This window comes from Medicago sativa, chromosome 7 (assembly GCF_051527215.1).
Source record: "Medicago sativa cultivar Bolivia chromosome 7, Bolivia_mono, whole genome shotgun sequence".
In the NCBI taxonomy this organism is placed as follows: Eukaryota; Viridiplantae; Streptophyta; class Magnoliopsida; order Fabales; family Fabaceae; genus Medicago; species Medicago sativa.
Window position 1 is genome coordinate 98,749,397 of NC_140755.1, and position 23,058 is coordinate 98,772,454.

General features: G+C 33.3%; 3 protein-coding genes across 4 annotated transcripts; 1 reads left to right on the top strand and 2 right to left on the bottom strand.

Moving 5' to 3' along the window:
* Positions 1-1,827: 1,827 nt before the first annotated feature.
* Positions 1,828-4,530, top strand: LOC146911028 (sm-like protein LSM4). The gene is made up of 7 exons (XM_085723709.1): positions 1,828-1,942; positions 2,145-2,186; positions 2,307-2,405; positions 2,501-2,578; positions 3,038-3,074; positions 3,575-3,745; positions 4,281-4,530. Exons 1-7 carry the CDS (start codon positions 1,940-1,942, stop codon positions 4,301-4,303), a joined length of 453 nt encoding a protein of 150 aa, XP_085579835.1. The 5' UTR covers positions 1,828-1,939; the 3' UTR covers positions 4,304-4,530.
* A 2,216-nt stretch (positions 4,531-6,746) lies between these two features.
* Positions 6,747-11,849, bottom strand: LOC146911029 (Transducin/WD40 repeat-like superfamily protein). The gene is made up of 8 exons (XM_085723710.1): positions 11,693-11,849; positions 11,351-11,558; positions 10,902-10,997; positions 10,725-10,799; positions 9,602-9,712; positions 9,217-9,308; positions 8,681-8,765; positions 6,747-7,361 (listed from the first exon to the last, which is right to left on the bottom strand). The coding sequence occupies exons 1-8, from the start codon at positions 11,824-11,826 to the stop codon at positions 7,008-7,010; spliced, it is 1,155 nt and encodes a 384-aa protein (XP_085579836.1). The 5' UTR covers positions 11,827-11,849; the 3' UTR covers positions 6,747-7,007.
* Positions 11,850-19,767: 7,918 nt separating this feature from the next.
* On the bottom strand, positions 19,768-22,639 carry LOC146911030 (HSP20-like chaperones superfamily protein). Of its 2 annotated transcripts, XM_085723712.1 has the most exons (7): positions 22,548-22,639; positions 21,847-22,033; positions 21,505-21,661; positions 21,370-21,407; positions 20,927-21,061; positions 20,784-20,841; positions 19,768-20,049 (listed from the first exon to the last, which is right to left on the bottom strand). In XM_085723712.1, exons 1-7 carry the CDS (start codon positions 22,550-22,552, stop codon positions 19,952-19,954), a joined length of 678 nt encoding a protein of 225 aa, XP_085579838.1. In that variant the 5' UTR covers positions 22,553-22,639; the 3' UTR covers positions 19,768-19,951. The 2 variants fall into 2 exon arrangements, with proteins under 2 accessions (XP_085579838.1, XP_085579839.1); XM_085723713.1 differs by lacking the exon at positions 20,927-21,061.
* Between the last annotated feature and the right edge of the window lie 419 nt (positions 22,640-23,058).

Genomic DNA, 23,058 nt, shown 5'->3' on the forward strand with positions numbered 1-23,058 from the left:
TAATTTTTATGTTATTTGCAACCATTTCCATTTGTATAGTCATAGTAGTATTATTATTCATATTCAAATGACGGTTTGTCCCTAATATTTGTACATCCATTTGTATAGTCATATAGTTTTATTCACACTCCGACGTGTGTTTATCCCTAATAGTTGTACATGGAATCCTAATTTAAACTAGTTATCTCTTAGTATATGAATTTAAATTAAATGACCTCAATGCAGGTACTTCGAAATAATTCCACCCCTATGCTGCTGTTGTGGTTTCTCAAATTTGTATAGACACACTCACACCAGCTCATTCTCCAAAGTAAGGAAACGTGTGTGTAGATTGATTAGCCAGAAATGAAGCTCATTCAGATTACTCTTTCAAACTGAGATTTCCCATGAGTCGTTGACTAAGCTTCTGGTTTAGTTCACGACAGATTTTCTTACTTGTTTTCTTTGCTCCTTTTTCGTTCCTCCTAATAAAAAAAGACTTGCACAAATTATTTTCATAACTTTGAATAAGAAATTTTTCATAATTTGAAACAGCATGCAATTTGTACGGTTGTACCTATACATAACGTTTGATATCAAGATTTCGTGTAGTTTTTTTTTTCCTTCCAATTTTACAATTCATTTGAAATATTTTATTTACAATTATCGAATTAAATAATTTAATTTACTTTTATATTTGATATTAGTATAGCTAATCCTAAAATCCTTAAATCAATCCTAACAAATAACAAATTTAATATAAACTAATTTTAATTCAAATTTGTTAAAAATAAAAATATGAAAGGATATTATTCAAAAAAAAAAATAATATGAAAGGATACAATTTTGTCTTAAATTTTAAACGTCTACACGCTAGTCACAACTCTTCTTTAAAAAAAAAAAAACGCTAGTTGCAACTCACAATTTATGCCAATATAAAGAAAGAGGAGATCTAATGATACTCCCTCCGTCCCGCAATAGATGACCTATTTGAAAATGTGTAATTTTGACCTAGCTTACTTTGACCATATTTTTCTACTAATATACAAAAATAAATAATATCATATAAGATGTCGTTAGATTTGTCTTGATGAGTATTTTCAAAATATCAAACTTTCATAATTTTTTCTAATATATTATTCAAGATATATAACCTCAAAATTATGCATTGGCATGCGTAATAAGGTCAACCGTGTCAAGTATTATGAGACGGAGGGAGTATAAAAAATGAATAATTGAACCAAAAATTAAGTAAAATATGATTAAAAATTGAAATTTTCAAAATATATAATTACATTTGAACTCGATTTCCTTTCTTAAAAAAAAAACTACATCTATTTAAAAATCCGATCTTAATCAAAACTTATTATCCACTTACTGTCGTCAATTATTAGATTCAGATCAAACGTGTCTTCATCGACATAAATAAATGCAAATAAAGTACTCCCTCCGTCCCTTAATGTAACCTCCTTTTGTTTTTTTTTCCACATTTCTTAAGAAAAACTGACAATGTAATTATTATGTCTTGTGTGTTAATATTACCATATTGTCCTTTGTTTGTATGTGTATTAAATTTGACTTTTTAAATTTCAAAACAAATTAGTAGTATTAATTAGGGGTATGTTTAGGAAAAAAATTATAAATGCATCTAGTAATTTGAAGAGGGGTTTAAATTTAGGGACAAAAATAAAGTCAAATGGGTGGTTAGATATAGGGACGGAGAGAGTATTATCTTTACAATTGTTATCCATAGATATAAATATAAATCATATAATATTTTTCTGTCCAAAAAAAAAAAAAATTAGGTTTCTGTATAAATACAGGGGAATAAAGAAGAATGAAGAAATCATTCAAATCAATCACAAAGTGAGGGTTCTCTTCTTTCCCTCCTCCACTTTCTCTCACACTCTGCTCTTCTGAATCGCACACCTTCATCGACGCCACTTCAAAGCTCATCAACATGGTAACAACGCATACTAGATCTTCCTCTTCTCTATTCCTTTTTCTCCTAAAAAAGTATTATTTTTTAACCGGAAAACCTACCCGCATTCAAATTCTCTCGGATCACAAAATTAAAGCACTAGGGTTTATGTTATAGTCACCGTTAATTATTGTTAATGTTTGCAATCATGTTAATTTTTTTTTACCTTTTTTCTTTTTTGCAGCTTCCTCTTTCTCTTCTTAAGACCGCACAAGGTCACCCTATGGTAAGTAACAAAAACTTTTTCTTTATTTTACTTTATGATTTTTTTCTGTTTGATTTATAATAATAAACTTTTGATTTTTCATTGTTGTTAAATTTTGTTTTTTGAACTTTGTTGTAACAGTTGGTGGAGCTGAAAAATGGAGAGACATACAATGGGCATTTGGTTAATTGTGATACATGGATGAACATTCATCTCCGAGAAGTTATTTGTACCTCTAAAGTAATGTTCTTTTTAACTGTTCTTGTTTGTTGTCTTTTTAATTTGTTATTGTTGAAAGGTTGGTTTATGGATTTTGATTGAAATTGGTAATGTAGGATGGAGATAGATTTTGGCGGATGCCTGAATGCTACATACGAGGAAATACGATCAAGTACCTTCGAGTTCCTGATGAGGTATGTAATGGTGGTGATTAGTTATTTATAAAGATATTAAGGGTCATGTGCTATCAGCGTAGATAGGCTTTACACCAACATCTAACGAGAATTTATCAGTTTGCCATTTTATACCATTAGTTTTAAGATTCGGTTGCAACTTGTAAGAGTAGATTAATATATTGGAATAGTGGATTCTTATTGGTTGCATGTGTAAATTCAGTTTACAATGACAGTGCACTCCCTTTAATGTTATTTAAGAAAACCATTAGCGCATAGGTTACTTTGTGATCTTATTGGTCATGGGTTTAGTTGGGAAAAACCTTGTGCTTGAGGGTTTAAGCCTTAAGGCTGTGCTCATACTTTTGTCCGGAGCTTCTGCATTGAGCTACCCTTTTAGTGAATTAGATAATTTGTTAAGTGATGTCTGACTTATACATGGTTCTGTCAACTAATTTTGTTTTATTGCTTTTGATTTAGGTTATTGACAAAGTTCAGGAAGAAAAGAGCCGTACAGGTATGAAGTATTATTTTGATATCTAGTTTATTCTGAGAGTTCAAGTATGTCATGTGTGTGTGCATGATAAATCCTAAATTGACTAGGAATGGGAAAGCTGAGTAGGATATAAAGTGGAAGGACCTGTGAACCTGATGCCTTGAGATTTTGGATTGAAATATGGTGTCAGATCCTCTAAAACTACATCTATGTAGTGTTTTGGATGCCTAATAGCAAACCCAATAAACTTCCCTTTGTTGGATCTAGCACCTGGTCTTTATCTTGATGCATATGTAAATTGGTGGTTTATAACTTATAAGGGGGAAAGGAATATTGGTGTGCTCGTTATAATAAAGATGCATATATAATTTTCTTCTGATTGATTCTGACTTATGGCACATCTATTTTTTTTATAAAGATGCAAACTTCCCCTGTTGGATCCACACAATTTGAAATGCCATTTATGCAGCCTTCCAGTTATATAAAAAATAAAGTTATCTAATCAATGTCACCCTTTTCAGATCGCAAGCCACCTGGTGTGGGACGTGGTAGGGGCAGAGGTAGGGAGGATGCTGCTGGTGCTGGTGGACGCCAAACAAAAGGCACTGGGCGTGGTTTTGATGATGGTGGTGCTAGAGGAGCCGGAGGCCGAGGCAGGGCTAGCCAAGGTGGAAAGCCTGGAGGAAGCAGAGGTAAATCATAAATGCACTCATCATATGTTTTACCACCTCTGTGTGTGTTTTCTTCAATCTTAAATTATGTTTTTGTTATTATGATACAAAAGACTAAATATTAACCTTTACTTGTTATACTAGATTTATAATTCTAATCAAATAAAGAAGCTAATTACAAAATATATAAAAAAAATACAGAAGGTAATTGTAAGTAAGAAATAATTTAAGATGCTTTGAGAATTTAGATATTATAAGATATTTATCATATACTCAAATACCTCAAATTCCTATGTCAGAGTTCAAAGAGTTTCCTGGAATTATCTTTTATTTTCATCTAGACCAGATTAGCTCTTGATAAACTAGAAAGTTATTCTGCTTAAAAGGTTATTATTGTTGAAAGAACGCCTTACCAATTCTGTAATTTGATGGCTCTGATGTTAAAAAAAAATTGTTCGAAAAATGCATAAAAGTTATACAGGTATTTTAATTTTTAAAATGATAGCATGGAGTTAAAGAATGTATAGTAATCAAATACCTTTTCTTCATTTTGTAGGTGCTGGGCGAGGTAGAGGTTGATCTAAGCAAATGATATGAAGTGTGAACTACTTCCAGTGGGACTTTGCTCTACTTTTAGAGGCATTTGTGCTTGTCTTTATGCGTACCTGCAGCAGACTTCACTGCCCGTGTTTCATATGTTTTCCTTGGATTTTAGCTTTGAAGCGTTTTTCTTGTATTTATCTATGGTCTCAAAAATGTTGGTGCTATTATATATTATTTGAGGAAGGATTCTGTCATTGCATCAATTTCTAATACCTTCCAATGGTAAACAGTTTTTTTTTCTTTCTTTCTTTCCCCACAGTAAGAAGAGCACCCAACCTTGGTATATTTGGGATGCTCCTTTAACAATTGTAGATGAAACGTTTGGGGGGTTTTAACTTGAATTCATGTCCTAGTAATTTAGACGTTTGCTAGAAATTATCTGTTTTTTTCCTCATGAGGTTGAATGTTGATTTAAAACGTTTGGAGCAATAATGAATTTGATAGAAGTTGCTAGCAGTTAGCTGTGCATGAACTTTAAATATCTTATGTGCAATGTTTAGAATTTTATAACAATTCAAATTTTTATATATTACAAACTATTAAAAAAAAGGGAAATAGATAAGGATCTTAAAATAGAATGAAACTATAAATATTGTATTGAAAATATAAACTTTTATGATTTTTAAGGTTATGAACGTACAATTTTCAAGATTAAATTTTCTTTATTTAGTTTCTTATCTTGTGCCCTTTGGGCACAAGTTAACAAGACCCATTAGTAAATAAGATAACATGACTTTCAAGCTTTAACAAATTTCCCCTACTTAATCTTGTTTCTAGAAATCATTTTCTTTTCTTTTTTCTAGGGTCATAAATGGAGAGGATCTCAACTCTTTTTCTAGGTATTGTGCATCAATCAACTCTTTTGGGAAGAATGATTTTGTGTGAGTGGCTTGACTTACTTCGATCGGTTGCCTTTTATGGCCTTTAATTTTCTTTTCTCAGCTATTTTTATATTTTTTTCTTTTTCAGCTCACGATGAGTTCTTTTCTTTTCTATGCTCGATTGCCCTATTCATTCTCTGAAAGATACCCATAGTTGATAAGTTTCATACAAAGAATCGAGGACCAAAAAAATATTTTCATTTTATGGCACAAACGGGGCAACCATTTATTCATCAAAACATACTTCATAAATACTCTCTCCGGTCACATTTATAAGCAAAAAACAACTTTTTAGGTACTTCAAATAATTGTATAGTTTCAAAAAGGTTACAAGTCAAGTTCTAGAGAACACTAGTCATTGAGCTATGGTGAGTTGTTTTGGGGTGGTAGTGTTTTTGCTATCTTTCTTCAACTCCTTGTAATTTCTTACCTCGATTTCAAAAACCTACAAAACAGATTTCTTACCTTCCTCAAAGTTCTTTTACTTAATATGAAAATATATGTAATCATTAATATTGTAACAAAAATAGAATGAAAGAGAACGTATGGAAACCTCCCACTTTTTCAAAAATGGAAACCTCCCATCAAGCATTGTGGTTATTGGTTGTTGCCGCCACCAACATCTTACTAATTCTATATGTTGCAACTGTCATCTACACTTTTAGTTTATGACTACCATAATCGACTCTTGACATTGTTTACTCTCCTGTCGTTGTCGCCATTGTTGCCTCTTGTCATTGTTGCCTGTTGTTGTTGTTGTTGTTGTTTCATGTCGTCACCGTTATCTCCGTTATTGCCTCTCGTTGATTTTACATTGTCTTCGCCATCATGGTTCTCGTTTTAGAACAACCATCACAAAGTCACAACCACTTCTGCCTACAATCCCTGCGTATCAACACTTAACCACTAGAACGAGGATGAGGTGTAAAAGACCGACAGAACCAGTCACTGCCCAACAAAGTTATAGGTAAACGTAAAGGAGGAAGCGAGTTCAATGGTGGGTCGTGGGTGGCATGCAAGAGAACACGTACGATTAGATCAAGCTAGAATTTAATAGTGGTTAGGTCATTCGTGTGATTTGCATGAGGGTAAAGGGTGCACATCAGCATTTTCCTAATTATTTATATGCATCAAGTGTAGAAATAATTTATCTTCTTTATAAGACTATCATGTATTTTTTATTTTTTTTAAATAAAACTTTCGTGTTTAGTTTATTAGAAAATAAGACAACATGACTTTCAGGCTTTAACAAATGTGCCCCTAATCTTGCTAGTCTCCATACACTTCATGATAATCCAGAAGCCCCTAATCTTGCTAGTCTTCAAACACTTCATAATAAATCAATAAGGACCCGCTCTTTATAACCGAATAAACAAATTATTTTTTGATACAATTGAATAAATTAATGTAATTATATAACCAAATACTATAAAATATGGACAATTCCATTATAATAAGAACAATATAAGTTAAATTTTTATTTGATTATTGTATATTCTAAAAAAATTATAACAAAATACGATAAAATAAACATAAAGTTAAGCAACAACAAAGCGGAAAGACAAACACACGTTAGTGTCGCCTTGACGCTAGTGATACATAATGAATCAAATGATCTGTATTTCTTTTTTAAAATATAAAAGGGGCTTATGCAAAACGCCCCATTACAAATATTACATGCAATAAACATAAAAGTAAAAAATTTAACCCAAAATCCATCAATCCTAACCCAAGTTTAATAAAAAAACTAACTAAATGAACCAAAAAATAAATAAAAACCTTTGGCATCAAAACTAGTATTAGTAGGGGTGATGGCGATTTTTCTTGCAAGTTCTTTCTGGTTTCATAACCAATGAACTTGAAATCCAAGATTGGTTTTTTTGAGGGGAATCATCATCAGACAGCCAACAACATAGCCTACCATCTTCCCCACCTGTCCATCCAAAAATGCCTGAACTATGAACTCTGGACATAGGTAGAACACTTCTAACAACATCTGTATGGCCACCTTCGAGAATTGCTTCTGCACCTCCAATTGTTGTCGTTTCACTGTAATTTACAGGAAAGAAACCCAAAGTACCCGCATTTGTGCCGCCGATCAACCATAATTTTTCAGCTTCTCTTGAGTAGTGACAATCAACGAAGTAGTCAACCTGCAAAAAGAAAGGAAAGATCAATTTGTTGGCTAAGACTTGTAGTGACAAAATATTTGCCCAATAGAGCAGTATACAAGCTTTTGCTCCAACAAACAAATCATAAAGATTTTTATCTTTATTTTCTGTTATCTTTTGATCAACACGACTTTTTTTCCAACTCCAACTTTTTCGCCTCTTACTCTTATGACAAGGTAATTGCAATCAGATAAGGAAGATCATCTACCCAGCTTGTTCAACCAATGCCATGTATTTATGACTGAATAAGTAGCCAAATTGATCCTCAAAATTGCAAGTATGGATCAAAATAATCTCCGAATTTAGCAAATTGACAAATACATCACTTAAATTGTAACACATCAGTTAAAATAGTCCATCTGTTAACACTGATGTCGGAACCTATGATGTGGCACATTAAATGAACATGTAACCCCCTACGTGGATCTTACATCAACGCCATATCACCAGGAACTAAATTGTATAAAATTTATGAGGTAAAATTAAATTAAAGTCTTCGGATCTCAAGAGTGGCAGCTCTAAAATGAGCATGAAATGCAAAATTTAACGTGTCACATAAGTTTTTGATGATGTGACATTGAAGTGAGATCCAAGTGGAAGACCACGTGTTCAGTTAATGTGTCAAGACATAGCCTCTAACAATAGAAGTCAACGGAGTGACTATTTTCGGTGCTGCGTTATTATCTCAGGATGTATTTGCCAATTCATAAAATTCAGAGCATATTCACTCATTTATGACCACATTATTAATTTAAAGAGAATATGTAGTTTATAAATATAAGCTCTAGCCTCTCCTGGAATTTTCGTCAAAGCTTGGTTGTCAATCCAACTCCACGCACTTCAATATGAAGTAGTATATGTAATTTAGCATGGCTGAAAAGCACACAAAGCAAAGGCTCTCCTGGAAGGAAAGCTCCAAAAGGATCAGGTTTAAAGAGAGCTAAAATTCTTACAGCCCCCCTCCATTCTTTCTTTCTTTTCTCCATTCTGTCTCATGACAAGCAAATGATATATCATCTGCATAAGATGCCTACGCATCACATTACATTTTTATTTTGGAGGCAAAAACTTTAATTTTCGAAGAAAGCATTGGCGCAACATGTAGAAGCCATGATTTCAAGTTGTGGAATTAGCCTAAGTAAGGCCGATTACAATAGAACTACAATGGATCGGCTCCTTCTTTGAACTCTGTAGTGGAGGTTGGCCTTTTATAGAAACTATATTTTTCATGTACGAAGTATAACACCTTTCAGGTTCAAACAAATAAGCATATTCCATCAAATAGGAAGGAAAGAACTCACATGATCCAAATTCCAACTTTCAGAAGCTAAAGTACGCGTGTCTGAGAAGTTTACTTCATTTCTACCTTCTTTCCAGTCCCAAATGCTACACAAAAGAATAGAACGAATCAATGAAATATAAGAATCAGCCATAGCAAAAAGAGAGGAAGAGTAAATCTGCACATGCAAATCCATATAACCCACATTAAGAGCATAAGAGTGTGTTGTATGCATCAATTTACCATTCATTAGCTATGATGCACTGACACAGAACACGACACTGACACATGCACGTTGACACCGGTAAAAATTTGAAAAAATGAATTAATTAAATGTAATCATGTGTCAGTGTCGTGTCAGTGACCGGCACTGACACGTGTCGAACACCGGACACGCCTTCCATCAGAAGTGTCGGTGCTACATAGTTCATTAGCAACTATGAATTGATGACTTTGAATTCAGGACAAAGCACAACACAATCATATGCGTCGTTGCAAATGAGTAAACTATATCTAGCCATTGAGGAAATAAAAACCAGTAATGGAGATGAATTGTACCCGAGAGTTTCAATATGAGTTAAACACCAAAGCTTCTGATAACTCTCTCCAAAAAAACCCACCTTTGCAATTGATGTTCCCATATTAATCACCTACATTTTGCAAGCAAAAAATTTACTAGTTTAGTATGAGCAACTTTCTTCAGTTCAAATATGCAAAGGACTTGAGAAACCTGTTTTTTTTTTTTCAAATGTGAAACTTGAGCTCTGCATATGCAAGCATCAATAGTGTAAATAGGGTTATTAATTTGCATGTTGTGGAAGCAAACTATACAATCCTATTCTGTTGATTACTTATCTGAGTTAAATATATTTGGCCATTTAAAAAGGTTGTAAATTGCAAGAATTGTCAACTGAAGGAAATTTAATTTAAGTCTCAGACATACCGACTCTAGATGATCATCGTCGTTAATATCTCCAGTGGTATCAAATATGCAGATCAATCCATCAACTGAAGCAGAAATGAGCTTGCCTTGTTCTTCAGGGATAAAATGAACCTAGAATCACATTTTCAACAAATCAGACATGAATTCACACATTACATTCAACATATGATATATATGCTCCATCTTGAAGGGGAGTTTTTTTATTTATTAGCGTTGATATAGTTTCCTTACTGTCTATTTCCATTTTCTGAGGGATTCTCTGTTGTATATAAATATGCACAATCTCATTGTGAAATATAAGTTGATCACTCCATATCATTCAACTGAAGCCAAGCAAGGTAATAAAATACATGTGACAAATTCAGGATTTGTCAAGGCCAAAGTTGATCACTCCATATCATTCTACTCGTACAAGGCCAAAGTTAAAAAGCAAATTCTAATAATTGAATTACTCCTTACTTTTTTTGAACAAGCCAATTGAATTACTCCTTACTAATCCTACATAAATAAGCAGTTTTCGTGGAATTGATCAAGTGATGCCTAAAGCCATGTTGAGCTAATGAAAATGGCTACAGACAGAACCGGAAAAAGCCAGTCACTCGAAGTCTCCAACTAACAATATCGGACACAGAATACGAGGAATTAAATATTTGGTTTTATAAATCTACAAGGAATAAGGAATATCCTCCATTATTTTTCTGCAGTAAGATTTCCACTATTGTTAGGAACCCAAGAATTGAATTCCAAAGAAATAACAATTATATCAAGAAATATTTTCCCCTTCACAATAGAGAATACTATGTTCAAAATTACAAGATTCAAAGAATACTCTCCAACATTTGTATTGTCCTACCTATACACATATTCCTCTAACAACGTATAACTACTTAAACTACTCTAGTATCCTTTTATTCTATAGTCCTAACAACTGTTTCCTCTTACAGAAATATCCTGAGCCCATTTGTTGGCAGTTTATAAAACATATTATATTAAATCCTGCATTCTTACGTCAGTTTTTTAGGAGGGCATCACCAAGACAAACATCCTTTCACCAAAGGGTTACAACTCCATCAGATCAAGTTTTAGATTAAGATGTAATTGAAAAACTTCGAACAGAACAAACCTGAGTGACATCATCCACATGAGAATCTTCTAGGCATGCAATTTGCTTGTTATTTCTCCAATCCCACAAGAGTACCTGGGATAATTACACAACACAGTATAAATTCCATACCAGTCTAAATCATTTCACACAGTATCTATCTATCTATCACCAAGGTCCTCCAATAGAAAAGCAAACCTGTGAATCACAACCCGCAGCAACTAAATTTCCACTAGGTCCTCCAATGGAGAAGCTGAAGATTTCTTGAGATGGACCAGCATTGATAATAGAAACCTGCAGTTTTGACATTCAATTTAACACTCAAGCAGCAAAGAGATCATGGGCCTATTTGCATTGACTTATTTGAGCTTATCTAGTGGCATAGACACTTTGTGAGACTATTCAAGAGAGTTTCTGACAAAATATTTGATTCAGCTTATTTCCATAAGCTCTTGAGGTCTGAGGATAGCTTGTGAAAACGGCTTGTATGAAACAATTTAGCTTATTTTGTCATTTGTTATAGAAATAAGCACGTATATGATTAGTGGTTGTGCTATAAACGCTTAATTAAGTTGTTTATCTATAAGGCACCAATAATTATGGAGAGAAAAACCAAATAATAACATTAGTAACAACAAAAAATCAACCTGTTGAAATGTTCTTGTGTCCCAAGTCCTGATAGTACCATCTGAAGAACAAGAGCTTAGAATATTGGGATTAGAATGACCCGAAAACAAAATCTGATTGATAGTTGCAGTGTGACCCTTGCACTCTCCATAATATTGACCCACCACTGGTGAATACAGTTTCACTGCGTTCGTCGAAAGTGAAACCGCCATTGAACTCCAATCATCCCTTCCATTCACAAAAAAACCCAAAAATTATAAAACTCCCAAATTAAGGGCATAAATAAAAAAGTGAACTTTTTCAATATTTGATCAAGCTTGAGTATAATTGAAAAGCTTAAGAAGAAAGTGAAAAGGACGTACTTTGGGATGATTTGGAAAACATAATCGTCACCGAAATTAGTTTGGATAGAGTTTTTAAGACCGAAGCGTTTAACGTTGTTGGGTATGGGAAAAGGTCGTTGTTCCTCGACATCCATGGCCGCAATTGCTTCCATTTATTGTTTGTGACTGTTTCTATGAAGGTGCAATTGCGGTGGAAGAAAAGGGTTTTAGGGGCTCTGATCAGCTACGATGATGTCCAGTTAAGCAAAAGCTCAATAACCTCACTTTTTTTTTCTTAATTATTTTCCATCATATTTTTTTTGTTGGCGGGTTTGAATCCCGACCTTTGCATATCAACTAGGGGTGTTCAAATCCAAACCGATCCAAAATAAAACCGCAAACCGATCCAAAAAAACCGAAAACCGCAAAAAACCGAATATATTTGGATGCGTTTGGATGTTGTTTTGTAAAAACCGCTAAGATCGGATCGGATTTCGGATCACTTTTTCAAAACCGAACCAAACCGAACCGAACCGCAAAAATAAATATTAATACTTATTTATTCTTTTATTAGTATTATAGATTGCATTATTATGTTGTTTGTTAAATTTTAATCTTATACATTGCACTAATTTAATCTATATTATTATTACTTCATATGTTTCAAAAATAATCGATAATTTTCATACTATAATTTTATTTTTTTAATATATTTTGCATCAAACCTATTATTTTACCGTGTTTGTGTAATATTAATATTAATAAAAAAATTATATTCTTCAAAAAAGAGTAAATAAAAAAATATATTTTGCATTTTGGACATCCAAAAACCGATCCAAATTAAACCGCATATATTTGGATCGGTTCGGTTCGGATTTTTTTAGAATACTCATCCAAACCGAACCGAACCGCATGTGATTTTTATTTTGGATCGGTTGACATTTTGCCTCAAAACCGATCCAAACCGCACCGCGAACACCCCTAATACCAACTGAGGTAAGCTATTTTCCATTATATTATACTTTCTTATTAAATTATGGGTTTTTCTTGGTGTATTCTATATTAAATAGACAACTTTTTAATAATAATCGGTGTTTTTCAATGAAAAGTTACTACATTTAGTTTCCTTAAATTATATATCGACGTTATTATATTACTATTGTTCTTTTGATGATAAAATTCATGTATAAGTTGCAGAGTTTTGGAATTGGAGAACATATTATTTGTTAACTCCGCCTTTAATTGATTACAAGTCCATTTTGTAAAAAAATGTCCCTTTATATAAACCTCTTTGATATTTTTAATTATATTAATTACTTTTTACCAACTACTTATTTATTTTACATCATTTTCTTCGATCAATAACAAGTGTTATGTTGAAAACATAAACAAACTCTCTTTTAGAGAAATAAGATTATAAAAATAATAATGATTGTAAACAAATATAATACTATTACCAACTTTCTTAATTCTCCTAATTTGATCAAAAATGTCTTTTTATAATTAAGGATGAAAGTAGTACCATTTAACTCTAAATGCTCGTGAAATAGTGAAAACTGGTTTGACTTGTGTGGTGTACACTGGTTTTAAATTTTATTTTTTTATTATTTGTACAAGCTTGCAATGTTTTTATACAATTGCAAACAAAAATGTAAATTATTCTTGTGGCCATCGGATCTGAATCATTCCAATGAAATTACAAGTAATGAAATTACAAAATTTACTAATAATTATTAATTTTGTTAAGTGGTTAATAATTACAAGTAATGTTCTACTCTCTCCGGTCACATTTATAAGTAAAAAACACATTTTTAAGTTCATTGAATAATTAATGTATCCGGTCACATTTATATGTTAGATACATTAGTTATTCAATGTACTTAAAAAGTTGTTTTTTGCTTATAAATGTGACCAGAGGGAGTAGATCGGAACAACGAAGTTAAAATAAACTAAATTAAAAAAAGCATAAATTTAATCAAATGATAAAATTACACATGGCAAGAGGCAACAAGGCCACATGTAAATTACAAACACGTGTCAGCAAAATCCAGAAAGTCCTTTTCCCTTCTTTTTTCCTTCAGACAAACAAACAGACAAACCATCAGTGCACACTCTTTGCTTTCTCGGCTTCATTCCATTCTTTGTCCAACTGCCACCCGGAATTGTAGTCGCCTCGGTCGTGAAGAAACTTGCATGAATCGCCGTAGCCACAATACCCGGTCTCCTTGAAGTCTTTGCATATGTCAGGTTGATAATCGATTCTTGATGAAACTCTAATATGAGTGGAAGGTCTGAGAGGACCGTGTGAGTGTGACCCACAGATGGAACTTGAAAAATGAGTCTCAGTCTCCAAAGTTGCTGTTGCTTTGCTATCATGTTGAACTTGAATCTCTTTTGAAGACTCAAAATGAAAGATGGGCTTCTCGGATTCTTCATTACTGTCAGCCTTCTTCATGTTCTTTTTCTCAACATTCATCATCAAAGATAAACCTAAACCTAAAAACTAATATGGTAATCGTTTCATCTTACCTTCATAAGCTCACGAGCTACAAATTTATGATTTAAATAAATTTCATGTTTATTTTAGAATGCACTTTTTTATATGTATTTTGAATGATTTTATTTTAATTTTCGAGGAATATTTTGGATGTTTTTTTATTTGGTTAAATACTACAATTTCTACTATTTTATGAGTTGCTTTAAAAAAAATTGGATCATAGTTTTATTTCAATTGTTATGTTTTTTTATTGTCTTTTTATAATTAAAGTGCGGGTAATGGGTACGAGTATGAGCACTTAGGTGCCCACAGGGTATGGAGAAGAACACTAAAGTTGTTACCCACGAGGTTACGGGCTCGGGTACGGGCATATTTTACAAACACGGGTATGGGGGAGGGGTATGGGGGAGGGTACTATAGTACCCTACCCATTGGGTACCCATTGCCATCCCTACATACAATTCCCCAATAAAAAAAAAAATCTAATTCAACACCATAAAAGCGAGTCAAGATCTTCTCCATTTCTCCATTTGGAGAGATATAGACTCAAAAAATTTTCAAAAAAGTGAAAAATAATTAATGATGGTGGAAACCACTTAGTGGTAAGACCCACTATCTATTTTATGTGTATATCTCTCTCTAAATTGTGCACTTCCATTTATTTTATCAAATGGAGAGGATCTTAACCCCATAAAAGCACTTATTTGAAACAGAAGTTGAAATCGCGATTTTGAAAGATATGGGTTAAGTCTGCAATTAATTCATGAAAATTACAGTATCCTTACACATTAATAAGTCTCTTAGCCGGAGGCTATTTTTATGTTTAAATTTTGAGCAATGCTATATCTCTAGAAAAATAACATCAAGAATTCTTCAAGAATAAAGAATAGCCAATCACAATGCACTATTTGCTACAATTCAAGAAGGTGTGGCTGAAAAATAGGAAGTTGACAAATAAATCATCCAATTAAAATTTACCAACTATTTCTTGAAAAAATCTTGAAGCTATTTTTCTTGAGAAGTAGCATTTTCCTTAAATTTTTGCTAGAGTTAATTCCAATGGGGGCCTATCTGTGAACGTTTATATTTTGCTGCACTAAGTTACGTTTGAAAGTGTTAGCAGAACAAAGTGCGAGCTTCTATTTACTGCGTGCGACTCAAGTTTAAATTTGTCTTTCCTATTATAAAATGTAGTCTATCCAAACACATTTAAAAGGAAATCTAACATTTTCCGAGCCACGCTTGTACTCCATTCAAGAATGATTGATGATTTACAATACAAAGTCCAAAAACGTTTAAAAACTAACATTTAAAGGGTATGATTTACAATACAGAGTCCACAAAAGATGATTGATGATTTACAATACACAAGAGTCCAAAAAAGTTACATAAAAGCATGTAAAATTGACAGCATTTTAGTTGCATTATCTCATGTTATATAACAAACAGGATCAATGGTTCTTACCTTACAATCAATTATGGTGGTGGTGATAAAACTGATTGGAAAGGAACTATCAGAAAATTCCGAAAGTAGACAACCCTTTCCCACACTTGAAATAGTTAATTAGAAGACAATTTTAAAAAGTTTACATTCATCAAATATAAAGTAAAATAGTAAATGAAAAATAAAACAAAACCCATGATTTTAAGCCATAATACATGGTGCTACAATGGACAAAGTCATAGACAGACAAGAAAGAAAAAAAAAAAAAAAAAAGGTGAGTGACATATTAACTTAAGAAACAAAAAATCAGTACAATCTATCATAAAAAAAGAAATGTCAGATTTGAACTCTGACATGAAATTAGAATTCAAGATAGAAGTTGAGAATCTGTGATTTATACTTAGAGTCTGAAAATCTGATAAAGCAACAAAATAAATACAAAATTAAGTTTGAATTTGGAAGTCTCAGAAAAATTGGGACTATTTAGTTTTGGCCAAATACCTCCCCGGGTCCTTTAAGTTTCGAGTTTGTTTCGGATTGGTCTTTTAAGTTTATAAGGTTTCAGATAGGTCCTTTAAGTTTCTAAGGTTTCAGATAGGTCATTTAAGTTTCGAGTTTGTTTCAGATAGGTCCTTTCTATCAACCTCCGTTAAGCCAAAGTTGATCTGTCCGTTAAGCCAAACTCGAAACAAACTTAAAGGACCTATTTGAAACCTTAGAAACTTAAAGGACCTATCCGAAACAAACTCGAAACTTAAACGACCTATCTGAAACCTTAGAAACATAAATGACCTATCTGAAACAAACGTGAAACTTAAAGGACCCAGGGAGGTATTTGGCCTTTAGTTTTTTATGCAAACTATTCACAAAAGAAAAAGGAATTTTTCTTAAAATATGGTTTCTAATATGAGGATAAATATGAGGATATTGCATAATACTACTGCCCAGTTTTTTCTTGCTTCGATCCATCTTATGATGTGTTTGGAATAGCGGTGGAAAGCCACTAAACCAGGGGCGGACCTGGCCTGGGCCTAGTGTGGCAAGTGCCACACCAGCCCAGGCCCTTTTTTTTTACATGTTAGTTGCTGTCATGCTGTGTATAAATTAGCTTGCTATTGAGACCTGCTAAAGTGTTAGTTCTCACACATTACACCGTCATGGCAGCTGCGCCTGCTATAGTATCTAGATGTTGGATAATCTAACCTGCAATGTACACAAATCCATTGTTAATGATAGTTGTCCTTTTGAGCAATATCTCTAAAAAAATTGCAATTGCGGTCCAATAATTAATGTATGAGTCATTGGTTGATTGCACATGTCAGTGAATAAAACATACAACAAAATTAAGTATGGTTACCTTGCAAAATTAAGTATGTTAACTAAGTAACAAGATGGGTGATAAATGGTTAAATGATGGTCTTGTAACGTACATAGACAAAGATGTTCTTAAAATAATTAGTAATGATGTAATTTTAACTCATTTTCAACAAATGGAAAATATAGCATTTTCTTTGTAATTTTGGTTGCTACAACTATTTTTAATATAACTTTTTATTATATTTACTATTATTTAATTATTTGATACAAAAATTGTGCCCCAGTGATATTCCGAGTCCAGGTCCGCCCCTGCACTAAACCCACGTTCACATTGATGTTAGAATTTCCAGCTTTGAAAAAATCACGTTAAATTGGCATTGGGTTGCAAGAAATTTGATTTAAAATCGGGTCGCAAGAAATTTGATTTAAAATCCCATCCAAATGGAAGCTTAATGTAAATTGAAATTCGGGCCAAGTAAGCATACCCCTATACTAAGGCTATCATAAAGACTATGAATGTGTTTTTGAAATTTTTCCCCTCCAACCAAAACTTTATTAACATAATCTTTATTGTTAAAAGTTCTCCACAGATTCTAGATTAAAAACCCCAACAGACAACAATATTTACAATATAGAAAAAAGAGTTTAGACATTATTAAAAATTGAAATCTAAGATTCAAGGTGATTGTTTTATTTACATAGTAGAAATGAGTTTGGACATCAATTAAAAATTATCCCTTACCAAAAAAAATAAATTATCCCTATCGATGTTGAGACTAATTTGGGCATCACAAAAAAAAAAGGTAAATCCATTTATTTAGACCAACGAACTTTGTCAACAAACTAAGAGCTTAGTAGCATGCATGCACACAACACATGAAAGTTTCCTTTCTACATTTCACTTCCGCAGAACCACATATCAGGTTCTCTGTATCAAGAATACATTTTGGCTCAAAGACTAGCGCATCAACCCAAAGATGCATATCAAAATCACAAATTCATGTTGAATGATATTTCTTTTTTACAATCAAACCCATAGTTAATTATAATAAATAACAACACATCTCATAGTTTGAACTAAGATTACCTATTGGCTGGCTATTACCATGATTGGTCATTAAGTATGTCAAAACGGATTACTTTAGAATATGCAAAAAGGTAAGCTTCTGAGGAGACATTAAGACTTACTCCCTCCGTCTCAAATTGTACGACGTTTTGGACATTTCACACATATTAAGAAATGTAATTAATACTATGTGGAAAAGAGATATTATGAGTTGTTTTACAAAATTGTCCTTAATAAATAATATGGGAAAGATAAATTAAAGAATTGAAATAAGAGAGTAATAAATAGTTAAGGTTATAATAGGAAAAGTAACATTAATGTTGCACCGGTATTGTAAAGCGACATATAATTTGGGACAATTTTTTTTCCCTAAAGCGACATACAATTTGGGACGGAGGGAGTATATTTGAAAGAGCTTTAGAATATGAAAAAAAAAAAAAAAATCAGAATCACATGTATCTTCAAAATCAGAAACTCTTGAGACTTAGATTTTTGTAAGATCTACTATGCCAAACGAGATATTAATGAGAAGTGTTTTGACTTTTCGCGTGAACTATCATTGAAGGAGCTCTCGGAATTAAAGATAAATTCCATTTTATTTTAGCCTTATTGTCACTTATTTTTTGTTCCTATTAGTATTTTTGATTTAGTTCTATTCCTATTAGTATTTAGTAAATCTGAAATTGACTTCTATTTCGTGTTGTTTGTTGTTCAAGAACAAAGCAATTTCACTGTTCAAAATAGTTGTAACGTTCTAACTAAATAGATGCATGTTTGATATGTATTAGACTATGGTATTCAAATATGTATTGGACTATTGTATTAAAATTCTCCTTTTTAATTCATTCATCGATATCATTTGTCATCGTTGGTCTCTAGCTTTTGTAATTTATTTTATTGTCTTGGGTAGTTTGAAGCTAATCATGTGTTGATCTATTGATTTGTAAATCAATGACGATATCCACCCGTGCGTATGTGCGCGGGTACTAGACTAGTTTGAAACAGAAGTTGAAATCGCAATTTTGAAAGATATGGGTTAAGTCCGCAATTAATTCATGAAAATTCCAGTATCCTTACACATTAATAAGTCTCTTAGCCGGAGGCTATTTTTTATGTTTAAATTTTTGCTAGAGTTAATTCCAATGGGGGCCTATCTGTGAACGTTTATATTTTGCTGCACTAAGTTGCGTTTGAAAGTGTTAGCGGAACAAAGTGCGAGATTCTATTTACTGCGTGCGACTCAAATTTATTGTTTAGGAAACACTTCAACAAGCACTACACATGATAAACATTTGTGGTGTAGAGGGCCACAATTTTATCCATTACAGCAAGGCAGCAACAAGCATTCAAACGCTTTCCACAGGCGCATCGTTTCCCTCCTTGCCCAACACATTCTATGATAAATGATCTCTCCGATCATTTGATACGAATTACGAAAAGAGAATTCCATGATAGTCAACGCAATATAACATTACTACCATTATGTTGATACTGAGGAGGATAGCAAAATAGAATTTACTCCCACTCAGGTAAGCTCTAGGAGATACAAAAAGTGAAAAGATCTAATGTTAAGAAACTTCCCTCATATTGCACGCAAATCAATGCGTTGAGTTTAGTGTACTCTACACTATGTCTCATTTCTACAATCCTTTAATGATTCAAGTATTTTGACTACTGTGATTAAACCTTGTGGAAATTGTCACAATATTTAGGAAAATCTCAAATTTGATGTGCGAAATAAGATAAGTGAATATTATACCAACATTCTTTTCCATCGAGACAGCGCTGGCTAGAAACAAATCACCGCCATTCATGCATTAAATAAATCTCAATTATACAATATCCTACTGTTAAGTCAACACAGCAAAGAGGACACAAAGGTCTCCCACTTAAAACTACCACTGAATGGCACAAAGAGGAAAAATTCACTCAACAGTCTTTATAAGCATCTTCAAATCTTGCACTGCAAGGTTATTATGTGCTCGGGGTAGCTTCTACTTTACTCTCTGTAGCTGCCTCACCAGCGCTCTTGCCAGCAGCATCTTGCTCTCCAGGCTTTGACACTTCTTGATCTATAATTGGGAAACACGGGTTAGTGCAAAAAATTACAAACAACTGCAACATGTCTATATTGCTCACATTCATTATGAGCATCTAGTTCAAAAAAGGGATTATAAGAACACAGAAGAGTCATATGCCCAATAGCCATGTCAAGCAATTAAGAAAAAGGAAATTAAAGGGGGTGAAAATTGCAAAGAATTGATGCTAAACTACATAACTTCAAAATGAATCCTCTTTTCTTTAACCCCCTTTCCCAAGTGAATGCCCTCAAATTGAAATTAATAATCTCATAATATTACACATAAAATATGAATTTTATCGCTAATCTTCAGAAATATATAAATGTATATATATCAAGTTTTTTATATTTGCGAAGAAGCTCAAGAAAGTACACATGATACAAGCTGTAGAGCTACTTATTTCCACTTCCGCAACTCAAGAGCTAACATCCTTAACCCTCATGTTAACAACGAACTTTAAGATAACCAATATTTAAAGCTACATTGTCATAAGTTCATATTTCTTTAAACAGTAAGCTGCCTGCTTCTACATAAAAGCATATTACTGTATATTAACATAACAAACCACAAAAAATCTAAGTATCATGCATACTATATAGTAACCAAGTATCATGTGCATAAACAGAGAGAGAGAGAGAGAGAGAGAGAGAGGGAGAGAGAGAGAGAGAGAGAGAGAGAGAGAGAGAGAGAGAGAGATCAACAAAAATGAAAATGTGCATGCATACCTTCATCGTCACTCTCATCAATATCATCCATTGCATCACCACCCATCCCAGCAAATTTCTGCAGTACACACAAGTAAATAATTAAGTAATTACAACATATATAACAATAGCAGAACAGCAAATCAACTGAAAACATCACATACAGAGAAGTCCATTCCTCCCAGTCCTTCCATTCCTCCCATGCCTCCCATTCCTCCCATGCCCCCCATCATTCCTCCCAAGCCGCCCATGCCTCCCATTCCTCCCATTGGATCATCACCACCCATCCCGCCGAATTTCTGCAGTAGTACACAGTAATTACAACGTAAAACATCAATAGAAGGAACATAAAATCAAATGAATATATCACGCAAGTAAAATTCCATCTGTCCAATGGATCATATCCCACCCCACCAATTGAAGAGGTTAGAAATAGAAATATTGTAGTGAGAAATGGTGACAAGTGATGAATTCAAGTTTTTAAAAGTTAAAATATTGTTGAATCCAATGCAAGCCTACTACTTTTGGTTTCCTTAACAAGTGCCTTAAGGGCACTTGTGGCATTTGTTAGCATAATCCTAAAAATTAATATCAACATATTGCATACCGAGAAATCCATTCCTCCCAAGTCAACATCACCACCACCTGACCAACAAAAACCGAGACAATTCGATCAGATTTCCAATAAAAATATATTGTTGTCCTATCCATTAAAAAAATTCAAAGGACACATAATTCATACCTTCTTCAGCCTCATCTTCATCGACCCATTTATCCCAATCTATTTTCACATAATGAGGAGCCTTGCCTTCTCCACGCAGCAACCTCTTCCACCATCCACTCTCAGCCTTCTGCACTACACAGAATATGTTTCGCACTCCTACACTGATTTTGCTCTCCTGCAATCAAAGAGTCATGAAGGCATACTAAAGACCATATCTTTGCAAGCAAAGCATAACCACAACCATTCTAAAAATGCTTGCGACCACCAGCATAAGCAGGCTAGTATCACACAAAGTCCTTATTCAACTCATTCAGGTAAACATTCATAAGGACCATCTTTCATTTTAGGACATAGTCTCACCTCTACATTAACCTTGTCAAAGAGCTCAAGTTTCAGCTCATACTGATTGTCTCCAGCACCAGCACTACCAGAAAAGGTAAAATCACCTTCTGGAGTAAGATCAACTTTGGAATTTTTGGAATCAGCCAACTGCACTGTGATGTAGACCTTGTCTACTCTCTGTGCCCACTTAACCTCGGGATGACGACTGCATCATAAAGTACAACGACAAACCGATAAGCATATAAATCAAAACCAACACATCCATTTTAAAGCAGCTCTAATAACAAAAACTACATCTAATTGAAGATGTAAAAACCAAATAGTCATATACAAGAAAGCACAATTAAAACTAAAAATCAAATTACAGATCACAGTCCAAATTTGCCATCACAATCTGCATCAATTACCATAGAGGCATGATTTAATTATCAATTCCAAGATACCCCTAACATTTTGTTTCATAGTTTTATTTTAATTTAGTTAAAAAAAAAAAATCTTTTTTATCAGAAACAAAAACAAGTCGTCAAATTCAAAGGGTGGGTAACAAATCGGCAAAGATACCAAATCAATTGAAAAGATAAGTAAAAAAATAAACTTGAATCGATGAAAACAGAAAACGCGATTCCAAGCTTATGTGATGAAATCGGAAGGGCATAATAAGATTAGCGAAAGAAATAATGAGCTAAGAGATTTGCAGATGCAGAGTTTAGAGATTGTACCTCATGTTGTTGGATTTGATTGAAGATGAGAAAAAAGAGGTAGGTACCGTAAAACCCTAATTCCTTCTTTGGTTAGTGACAGAAAAAACCCCAAAAGTGATACTTATTCAGCTATTGCGTATTTATATGCCACGTTGATTGGATGACACTTCTAGTAGAGAGAGATCTAGTTAGTACTCTCCTACAAGAATCGAATATGCTCAATTTCATCATGGACTATACTTCATGGCCCAACTTTTACTTTGAGGGTTGTTCATATTTGCACCTATATTTTTTTTAATGCACCCCTTCCTGTTTTATCACATAGAAGGCACATGCCATGCCATCTTCCTCTTTGTTAGAGATGTCCTATGAAGGGAATGCCCCATTCAAGGCCTATTGGCTGGCGGGGAATGCTTCATCGTATATACGAGGGATGAAGTCTCTTTAGGGATAGTTTGATGACTATTACGAGGAGAGTAAGCCTTTTATGTGCGATTTTGTCCACAAGTAGTTTACTAAAATACTCTTT